Raw genomic sequence first — 10,574 nt, forward strand, 5'->3', positions numbered from 1 at the left:
CTATTTCATAGTTTACACAACAGCGATTGTTTCATTTCACATTTCCAACCGCGTGATAAAATCAGATCACGATATTTGAGAATAATGGACCATTCAAAACAGGAATTGCACCACCCATATTTCGTAAAACCACACCCAAAAACTCGACATTCTTTGTAGAATAGCGTGCACACTGAGACGCGTGGAGAATAGGCGATAAGATTAAAAATCAATGGTTAGAATTTTAGAAGATTAAAAAGAAAATTTATTTATCAAAAATCAAAATAAAAGATACAACTTTTTGGACTCTTTTAGATTTTTGTTAGACTATTGGAATCTGTCCATCATCAGGTGTTAGGAAATAATCAAAACGAAATTCATGTATGAAATCAATGGGGGTGTGTATATTCACAGGGATGAAGTTAGTCGAGGAAATCTTTATGTATTTCATCATGGACTCTAAACCGAATTTAGAACCCGTGTTTTAATCAATACTGGCGATAGAGAGGAAGTCTTGTATCGCGATATATCTCATAACTTCTGATCTTATACATGAATTTAGTTTTAAGTCTTTTAGATTTCTATAAAAAGTGGTGTTGATTTTATCCGATTCAATCATTCGCCATTAATCGTAAAATATCGTATAAAACTCGCTGTATTCCGGAGTTATTTGTAACGGCGAAACTTTGTTCATCTCGCAGATTTTCGACCCGTCTGGGAATGCTCCGTAATTGACGCTGAAACAAGCCATTATAGTGAGACAAACGGCCAGACACTGAACTCTACTCTTCACCATCACGTTATCCAAGTGAAAACCGCGTAATACTCGATTCCTCATTGAGTGGTATCTCGATTCACATCCGCTTGATACTGTACAAATAGAGAGAATCATCGAAATACATTCAAATTAGAAATAATTCGTTCCTCGTGAAATATTAGTTTCCAAATTTGTAAGCATTCTCTAAACGTTGACTTCGAGGAACCAGGGGGCTATGCCTGGGACCTGAGTCGGGCCACGCTAAGCAGAAGTCATCCAACGGGCCTTGTAATCACTGGGAATTATAACCTGGATATCGTTAGTGAACTAAGTCACCAGACCTGACTGGTCAACAGTCACCACACATGACTGGTCACCCACCAGTCACAACACTGACCAGACAAACCTCCCAACTGTTTCGATCACTACTGGTCTATGGTCTAGTGGTTAGTGTGCTCGACGGGCATGTTGGAGGTCTCAGGTTCGAGTCCTGCTAGGGTTAGGGTTACGTGTGACCTAGGGTTAAGGTAACTGTGGAGCTAGGTTTAGGGTTACGGTTCACTGTACGACCGGATGGCCATGGGATTGGAAGCATCATTTTTATTTGAAAGATATGCAGTAAATTCAAATTTTGTTGAAATTTTTTACCTTGCCTAATAACCAGTGCTTGGACCGACATCAGTGTGTTACCTTGGTAACCATTGTTGGTATCTAGGCGGGTTTGATTCGCCTGTAGATTCATGTCGTATATTGGAAAGTACACGTAATTGACGTTAGGGGGCACCACGGTACGGGTCACCTCGGCCGGAGTCATTGAGTCTTCTGTATGTAAACCCAACACGTCTCCCGTCAACGCCTACGAATATATACATCAGTTTTCTAGTTTGAATCAAAAACTTTTCCATCGCAATGAACTGTAATTTCGTAAAATATTGTTTTTGCCCGATTTGTTTTTAGGTGTCGGTGAAGTTTGTAAGTCGTCACATTTCTGATAGTTATCTTTACTTTCCAGATCAGTTTTACTAAGTGTAAGCCTGGGGCCGGTTGCATAGTCATATGGCTTAGACTTTGGACCAGTCTAAGACCAACTAAATTCTGTAGCCGATCTTTCAACTTAAGACCAGTCTAAGCTCATTTTAGTCATATGGCCAATCCAGACCAGTCTTAATTTCGTAAAATAATTTGTTGGTCTGTTTTGTTTCTAGGTATCGGTGAAGTCATATCTGAGAGTCATCTCTACTAAGGGTAAGCCTTGAATCCATGGGGTAAGTCATCATTTGGATGACGTCAGCAAACGATCGTCTCAACTACAGTCAACTAATCATGTGTCTACGGTTTATTTCTAGATTACCTGGAAAGATGGTTCCAGAAGTCGAATTTGGAATCCGGCAAATTCGTTATGTAACATTTGTTTGTAAACGAGCCGATAGGTGGTGTTATGAGGGTCCGTGGGGTTCTCAGGTCGCCAGATATCCAGGCTGAAAGTAGCCGCGCTAACTCGAGTGAAATAACGCCAACCTACAGCCTCGCAGTCGTACGGGAACCGATACGTGTCGTCTGTCCAGATGTGTAGCTGGCTGTCCATACCGGTCACAGGGTCACCCACAATCGGCATCATCCCCACACTGGCTTTACAGAATGCACCATCAGCTGAAATAGTAGTCAACAATAGCGAATTGCATCAAAGAACTAGACTTGGTTTCAAAATCTTTGGTTAAAATTTGACCCTGGATCCAGTCAGGTATCATTCTGGGACCGGTTCCACTCAAGAGTCAAATATTAACTCAGAATTGTGGAACGTTAGGTCCAGGAGTCCTAATGAACTCTAATCGTAACACTCAACAGTCAGAACTTGAGGAACAGGTGCAAGTTCTGTAGTTAAGACTTGACAGTGAACCTTGAAAACATTGCAAACGAACTACTTTTTACTTTTTAAACTGAATAAATAACTGTGGAACTGTAATTTAGTTAACACATGCAACCGTTATTGGCATCTACACTTCCTGTTTCACTCGTTTTATCGACGAGCCCAACAACATTGTCCTTCCAATTTGCATATGCAAATCTTAAGTCAGACTCATTTGTTTATTTACTATTTTAGAGCGTCACTTACCGGCGGGTAAACAAACTAAAATCCGAGCGAAGAGAATCGACTGGAAAATGTTCCAAAATTCGTCACAGAAAAACATCGTTTCTTACTGAATTATTTCATGAATTTCCTCGCGAGAAATCACCAAAATTGAACCTTGACCATGAGGTTAAAACCTCTCCTAATCGTATCAGTATAAATCGGTCCAAAAATGTCAAGCCCGTTTTCTAATAAACGCCGTCTTATGTCAGACCACGTCAAACCTGTTTATATCCTTGTTTCCAATATGAGGAAAGTTAAAGATAAAACCTTAAAACTAAATTGATTGCCGAGAAATTGCGTTCCAGCAACTTGACAACAAACCACTCATTCGAAATCTGTTCAGATATCTCACCGTTTTCAGATTTTGATGTATGATATGTTTTTAATGTTCGTCGGAATTTAGGGTTATTTTCATGTTAATGTCTATAACGTTTTATTTAATGGTTTCGAAATGGATCGGTTTTAATTTCCTAGCGCACGTGAGATGAGCCGTAGGAATTAACCATTTCACATGAAAAAAACCGCCATCTTGGATTTTGATCGATGTGAGACTTAAGCGAAATAGTTCTGAAACATAGAATTGAGATTTGTAATATCCGATGAATCGTTGTATCCGAGTTCATTATATCGAGATTCAACTGTAGTCATCTTCAAGAATACTGATTTTGTCCTTATTAAAACCGATCATATTGAATACGATATCTATGAAATCTACAGAACAAAACCTGAATTTACGATAAGAAATTCGTATAAAAATAACGGAATCAGTTTTTTTCAATATGCCATACGTTTATTTCAGTCATGTTGATAGTTTGTATTTGTATAACAGGTTCCTAATACCGCTGTTTATATACATTAAGGATATATATGTATTATTATAAAGGATATATGTATTATTATAAAGGATATATGTATTATTGTTCAAATTGTACAAAACAAACGAAATATTTTATTCATACTAGAAGTACAGAATAATTTATTCTTTCAATGTCCTAAAATCTATTTACTGGTTTAATTTTGCACAATCAATGAAGCGTGGAATCAACGGTTTATTCACATTCATTTTCATTCACGGTGTTAGAAACTGAACATTTTGCAAGAAAATCACAAAAATTGGTTTTGTAACTGGTGTCGATTAGTTTATGAGACCTGGATTTTATTCTGTGACCGTTTATATTTATCTAAACTGAAGTGAGGAATCGAGGCCTCAATGTATTGTCACTATAGCTATACTGCGTAGACGTACATTGAAGATAGATGTATTTGTAGGGCCAAAAAAATTGATACGTTGTTTCTCCGCCCTCTGCTGAGCTTAAAAATTTGACCTGGTCGCATATCGAACATTTACATTACTATTTTAAAAATCTGGATCATATAAAGGATCCGGCAGCTAGAAATGAACTGAATACGAATTTTATTATATATATTTTACAAAAATTACCCGGACGCTGCGGAGAAACAAGGTATCATTTTGTTTAACCTCACTAGTCGTTGTTTTATCGTGATTCAAGGTACACATGGACGCCAGTGATCGCAATCTTGAAATGGTCGTTGTTTGTCTATTCTCTGTCCTTGTCCCTATTTTATCCTATCCTATCCTGATAATCGCTTCCATCGAGAGAACGCGGCGCCGTCGCGATGTAGAACGTGCTCGTTGCAGCCCATGTAAATAAACCGTTGACAAAATCGCTTTCGAAAAACAAATTGCCGAACGTTTTACGAACATGGGCCATCGAGCGATATGGGGGGTCCACCACTAGGCACGGGGTGTTCAGTCCCCGTGATGAGCGTGGCCGCTTACGGACCCCCGATCACTGTCTGACCCGGTTTAAACACCACACATCCTCACGCGCGTTTTATTGACCACGGCCCGGGGGCCGGTGACTGATAGAAAGCCAGTCCGGTCCTCGGGCCCAGCCGCTGTTAGCCGTCGATCATTTTATACGATGGTTGGTTGCGAAGTAAGCGATGTGAGGACACCCCGGTCTAACTGCATTGACACACAGAGACGGCTGGTTAATAGTGTACTGATCTAGTACTGTTAACACACGGTTTATATACAGTACCGTACTGCGTGAGTATCGATTTGTTTGTCCCGTGACTATAGGGACGACAACCGTCACTCGTGACAAACAGCTGTAAATTTCCGCTTCAGTATCACAGCAAACCTAGACATACACTGCAGTTTCAAACTGCGTAATTAATCCTTTTCCAAACGATCGAATTATTCCGCCACTTTTTATTTTTGTAGATAGTTTACCTATGAAAAACTGCAGGTAACGAATTTGTAAAATTTGCGAAATTAACTTCCTTTGACTGACGTGGTGTGTTTAGAGTGAGTGGGTTTATCTTAATTACTGTATTTCACCACATCGCGTAACCTGCGCTGTTTAGACATGTACTCAGATATTTATAGAATATATGTTTATTAGATTGAAAGAAATGCCCTTGAAAAATTCTGTGTGGTGTTTGCGAACATTTTCATATTTCTAGGTATCAGGTCTTGAAATAGTCTTAAGATGGGTTAGAACAAAAATTAGCTTAGACTGTTATTATGTTATTGTAGATTGGTGATAAAAACCAAAGTCTTATTTGCATTATAAACCATTTTAAATGAACATAGACTGGCCTTAAGTTGTTAGATTAGTTAAAGAAACAAAATAAGTTTAGACTGGTCTTAAGTTGTTAGATTAGTTATAGAACCAAAATGAGCTTAGACTGGTCTTAAGTTATAGTTAGATTGGTTATAGAAACAAAATGAGTTTAGACTGGTCTAAAGTTGTTAGATTGTTTATAAAACCAAAATTATGGCTATAGAACCAAAATAAGTTTAGACTGGAATTAAGTTGTTAGATTAGTTATAGAACCAAAACAAGCTTAGACTGGTCTTAGGTTGATAGATTGGTTATAGAACCAAAATGAGCTTGGTCTTAAGTTGTTAGATTGGTTATAGCACTAAAACAAGCTTAGACTTGTCTTAAGTTGATAGATTAGCCGAGTTCTATGGATTTGGCTTTAGAACCAAATGAATTTAGACAGGCAGTGAAGCTAACCCTTTGTTATCAAACAAAATGAAGATAATAAATTCGAACTTCAAGTGTTAAACTGTGTAAATATCTTTATTCCACCTGACCAAAACCGAACCCGGAACTATAAGTCTATTCCAAATCATACTCCTCGTGATGCTGGTCAACTCCGAGATTTCTCCTGCGCCTGCTGCTAGAGACGGGCTGCTCCTGTTCAGCGCCATGCTCGCTAGTATCATCGGTTAACGGAGCCAACTGTTCGTGCTCGTCGCTACCGAGTACTGTAACCTCCAGCGCCACCACGAACACGATGAACACCGCCAACATGTAAATCATTAACCTCATCTTATCTGAATTATGGAATGAATTATTTCATTCAGGTTTGAAGCGGTTTTCGGTGATGAATGTGGGTGACGGGGACTAGGAAAGGGCGCTGAGATAAAACATCCCCCGTCACGCGGGTCCTGGCAGTAGTTGGAGTGGATTTATATTGCTACACGATCCTAGCGTTACCCGAACTTATGGTATCCGCGGTAACATCCCACAGACACACTAAGTGTGGTGGGCAAAAGTTTGTAGGGACACCAAACCAAATCTACCAATCAAACGAATTACAGGATCAATCGCTATTCAGGGGTGAATCCAAGGATAGGGGGTCTCTGCTCCAAGGGGGTTGGGGGGGGGGGGGGTTAGGGGGTCTCTGCTTTGTGTCTGAAAATTTTGTGATCATGATATCAATCATATTAATGATGAAACTAGCCACAATTCAAATCTGTATCGATTACTGTTTAGGCGTCTGCTAATAATGCACTAAAATTGCATGACCGTATTTTTCAATCTGCTCAAATTTCTGGACCCGCCCCTGCCTGCTATTATTCCAAGATCCGCAAAAACAACACGGGCGCTTTAAAGTGTTGTTATAACGTGAAGGATAAAGCTTGCCGCTCTGAAAATGGTCGCTATAGTCGGGTTTCCCTCCGTGGTGTTACCGAAAGAGATACAATTTCCCACGCACAGAGTCAGCGTCCTAAAGATGTCTCGACAAAACGGTGGCAACATCCATAAGGGTCCGAACTCCTCTCGAGATCAGAAGATCCTCAACTCAGAAGATCCTCTGAATTCTTTCAAACCGGTAATGCGGTATCTGATGAGAGGAATAATCTTGCTGAACTTAAGTTCTTTTAAGCAGACGAGATAATAATTTATGGAATGATATCAGATGAGATAAGAATTACCTGATTACCTGAATAATCGTGTCTCCGCTATAGAGCTAGTGTCTGTATATAGTACTCGAGTTGTATAACTCAAAGAGCTTACCTGAACTTCCCGATGGAGGCGCTGCATCTGGACATGATTTATAGCGATATAAAATACTTTTAATTATTCCAGATGTTTGTAATTTATTGTTTGCCAGACTCGTCGCGAAATAGAGCAATATCGCAAACCGTCGAGTAAAATTAGAAAATATATTGCGAAATACATTAAGACAAAGACTGCGAGTTTCAGGCCTCCAGTTTCACTACCCCCGGCCGGGCTAGAGGGCTTGGTAGGGCAAAGGAGAATCTTATTTTCCGTAAAACTCAAACTCTCAAAATTGTGAGTGCTGCTTTAAAGGACAGTCAATGTTGTCGACGTAATCTGATATGAGCCCTTTAGCAAATTTGTTAAGACTAGTCTATCAGATCTTGCTTGGTGGATTTCCAAATCTCCCGGTCGTTACACTGGATCTGGATCGGTGCTAAATGATCTTCAGTTGTTTTACTCGCTATAGAACTAAATTATATCTTAGACTGGTCTTAAAATCTGAGAAAGGACTCAGCGACACTCGTGGTCCCCGGAACATGTCTTTGTAAATACAACACGAATATTCTTGATCTAGTTGTCGTAACGGGTCAATAGTTCATCGCTGTTTCATAAGTGTTTATTGTGTCGCATTTATTGATAATTCATTGATAATCTTGAGGCCTTTGTTCTATGAACCCTGTTCAACTAGGCACCCAGCGCTTATTGTCAATACCGGTACTGCAATACTATTATACATGCATTAATTAGGGCCTATTTATATCGTGCAGGTCACGCGGGTTGTTTCGATAGCAGGAAGTCGCATGAAATGTTACGACAATATTTCAATGCTTGTTTACCCGTAGACCCGTTCAGCACAACGCATAGCAAGGTAACAAATAATTTACAATTCACTGCGAATAAAAATGATTTATTCTTTTCATTTTCTAAGTCGTAAGTAATGAATACTATATAACAGGCTATATAACACGCACTGTCACTAACTTGAACACTGACGCTAGAACTGGTACTGGTCGGGGATACAAGGGGAGTCTTACTTTCGGGGAAGCCCCGCTTATGACAAACGGGTATATACAGCCCTCAGCAGTATCTCCTCATAAGGGAATAACCCCCCCCCCCCCTAGTGTATGACATATGTAGTTTAGGAGCAATTTGTTGATTTACAAACTTTAGTCGCAGATTTTCTTTATTAATTCTACCCTCAGTTTTATGTGTGCTATGTATAGTTTGTATCATTCGTGAACCGCGTACAAACAGGTTAAGAGTCTTGTATATAATCATTCATTCATCGAACATAGTTTTTAGTTGAGAACCGAAATTTTCAGATAGATTTTTGATAGATTCGTTTTGAAATCTTTCCGTTTTTCTCATAGCGGTTTCGACATTCTTTAGTTTACGACGAAGTTTCTGGGCAGTAATAATTTTTTCGCTTGGATGATTTTTTTTTATTATGTGACGAAATCTTTTTTTTTCTATTTTCTGTAGGCGATTGTGAAAATGGTGTCGATATTTCGCTTCGGTTTGTGTTTATGCGTGATTGTCACGTGTATCTCGACCTCGGCTTGTGTACCGAGCTGGAATCATCAGCGGACCCGTTCCCAACCGAACCCTCTACCTAAAGTAAAAGTGAACGAAAACGGATTCTTCGTCGACGACAGAAACAGAGTTTTGATTCTGCACGGATTGAATTCAGTCGTGAAAGAATTTCCCTGGTATTCTAAAGATCTTCTCAACGACACGGTGTTAGACTACTTCCAGCAGTGGGGGTTTAACGTCATCCGTTTGGGAACGATGTGGTCGGGAGTCGAACCCCAGAAGAACGCGTACAACGAGACGTACCTGGATGTGCTGGATACGATCGTGCGCAAACTATCCGCGAGGGGTATCTACGCCTTTCTGGACATGCACCAGGACGTCATGTCGCGACGATTCGGAACTTACGACGGATTTCCGTCGTGGCTGGTCGACTCGCTTCCTAAACCCTCCCATCCGTACCCGTGGCCTTTCCCGGATGATAAGTTCCAACCGGGGAATTGGGCGTTGCAATATCTAACGGAGGGGTGTAGCGTCGCATTTCAGGGATTCTACGAGAACTACAACGGGAGTTTGAGTCAATTCGCCAAATTCTGGAAGAAAGTAGCCACGAAATTCCGCTCTAGGTCTGGAGTACTCGGGTATGAGTTAATTAACGAGCCGTGGGCCGGAGACGTCCTACATCAGCCCAGTCTATTCCTACCAGGTAACGCCGGCCGCAGGAATCTACTTCCGGCCTACGAGTTACTGCACGACGCGATACGATCAGTCGATCAGCAGACGATCGTGCTATTCGAACCGGTCACGTGGGGCGTTATATTCAACGGTAAATACGCCGGAAGCGGATTCTCGCACGTACCCGGTGGCGCCGCCTATCGGAACCGTACGGCGCTATCGTACCACATGTACTGTTGGGTTCTGACGGACGCGGACCGCCACAAGCCGTACCCCGTCCTGAAGCGCATTCTCTGCGACGATGTCTGGGCGTCGACTCTGTTCAAGACGGCGGTCGCCGATATCAAGTCGCTAGGATGCGGAGGTCTATTGACCGAGTTCGGCAACTGTCAACCGGATAAATCTAAAAACTCGACCGATACAGTCGAGTGCGAAAACGTGATGAAACTGGCCGATGAGAATCTGCAGTCGTGGACGTACTGGGACGTGATATTCTTCAGCAGGGGTCAAATACAGTGGGATATTGCAAAACCGTTCATTCGTACTTACCCGCGAGCTATAGCCGGTACACCGGTATCAATCTCTTACGACCCGAACACTTACATATTCATGTTCTCCTACTCTCTCGACGCCAGTATCGCCGCTCCGACCGAGATATTCGTTCCCAAACTGCACTACCCGAACGGGTTTTCCGTCAAGTTGTCAGACGGTGTCGCATGGACGTACGATCGGCAATCGTCGGTAGTTTCCGTGAAACTGAACGCGAAAATACCGTCAGCGACGACGATTTACGTTCGCATTGCTCCTAACGTTCAATAACTGAACACTGTATGACGTCATATTGTACCGTGGGGCCGGTTGCATAGTCACAGCTAAGACTCAAGACCAGTCTAAGACCAACTTAGTTTTAGAGCACTTAAAAAGACCAGTCTTAAGACTAAGGCCGCTTTTCGACTTGAGTCACGACTGTGCAACCACAGCCCCAAATCTGAGGCTTTCTTTTTCGAAATGTTTTCCGTGATTTGTAAACATTCCAATAAAATCAAACAATATACAAGTAAAAAACGTGTTTAAATCTATTGATTTATTGTTTATTGTTCTCGGACAATGAGATAAAAATGTCTACGTGACGCGAGTAGTTCAAACGGTTTCATCCAGTTTCACTATCGAT

General features: G+C 41.1%; 1 protein-coding gene and 1 long non-coding RNA gene across 2 annotated transcripts; one reads left to right on the forward strand and one right to left on the reverse strand.

Annotated features, from left to right (window-relative positions):
* Nucleotides 1–5,959: 5,959 nt before the first annotated feature.
* LOC141907520 (uncharacterized) lies at nucleotides 5,960–7,202 on the reverse strand. Its single transcript, XR_012619503.1, has 2 exons — nucleotides 7,137–7,202; nucleotides 5,960–6,243 (listed from the first exon to the last, which is right to left on the reverse strand). It is a non-coding gene; the product is annotated as an uncharacterized LOC141907520 (long non-coding RNA).
* Nucleotides 7,203–7,970: 768 nt separating this feature from the next.
* On the forward strand, nucleotides 7,971–10,445 carry LOC141907273 (endoglycoceramidase-like). Its single transcript, XM_074796873.1, has 2 exons — nucleotides 7,971–8,066; nucleotides 8,681–10,445. The coding sequence occupies exons 1-2, from the start codon at nucleotides 8,004–8,006 to the stop codon at nucleotides 10,220–10,222; spliced, it is 1,605 nt and encodes a 534-aa protein (XP_074652974.1). The 5' UTR covers nucleotides 7,971–8,003; the 3' UTR covers nucleotides 10,223–10,445.
* Nucleotides 10,446–10,574: the final 129 nt, after the last annotated feature.

This window comes from Tubulanus polymorphus, chromosome 6 (genome assembly GCF_964204645.1).
Source record: "Tubulanus polymorphus chromosome 6, tnTubPoly1.2, whole genome shotgun sequence".
NCBI classification, from domain to species: domain Eukaryota; kingdom Metazoa; phylum Nemertea; class Palaeonemertea; order Tubulaniformes; family Tubulanidae; genus Tubulanus; species Tubulanus polymorphus.

Coding starts and splice junctions, on each gene's coding strand:
- LOC141907273 (XM_074796873.1), top strand. CDS start 8,004: ATGTTACGACAATATTTCAATGCTTGTTTACCCGTAGACCCGTTCAGC. Junction 8,067..8,680: donor TCAGCACAACGCATAGCAAG/GTAACAAATAAT, acceptor TATTTTCTGTAG/GCGATTGTGAAAATGGTGTC.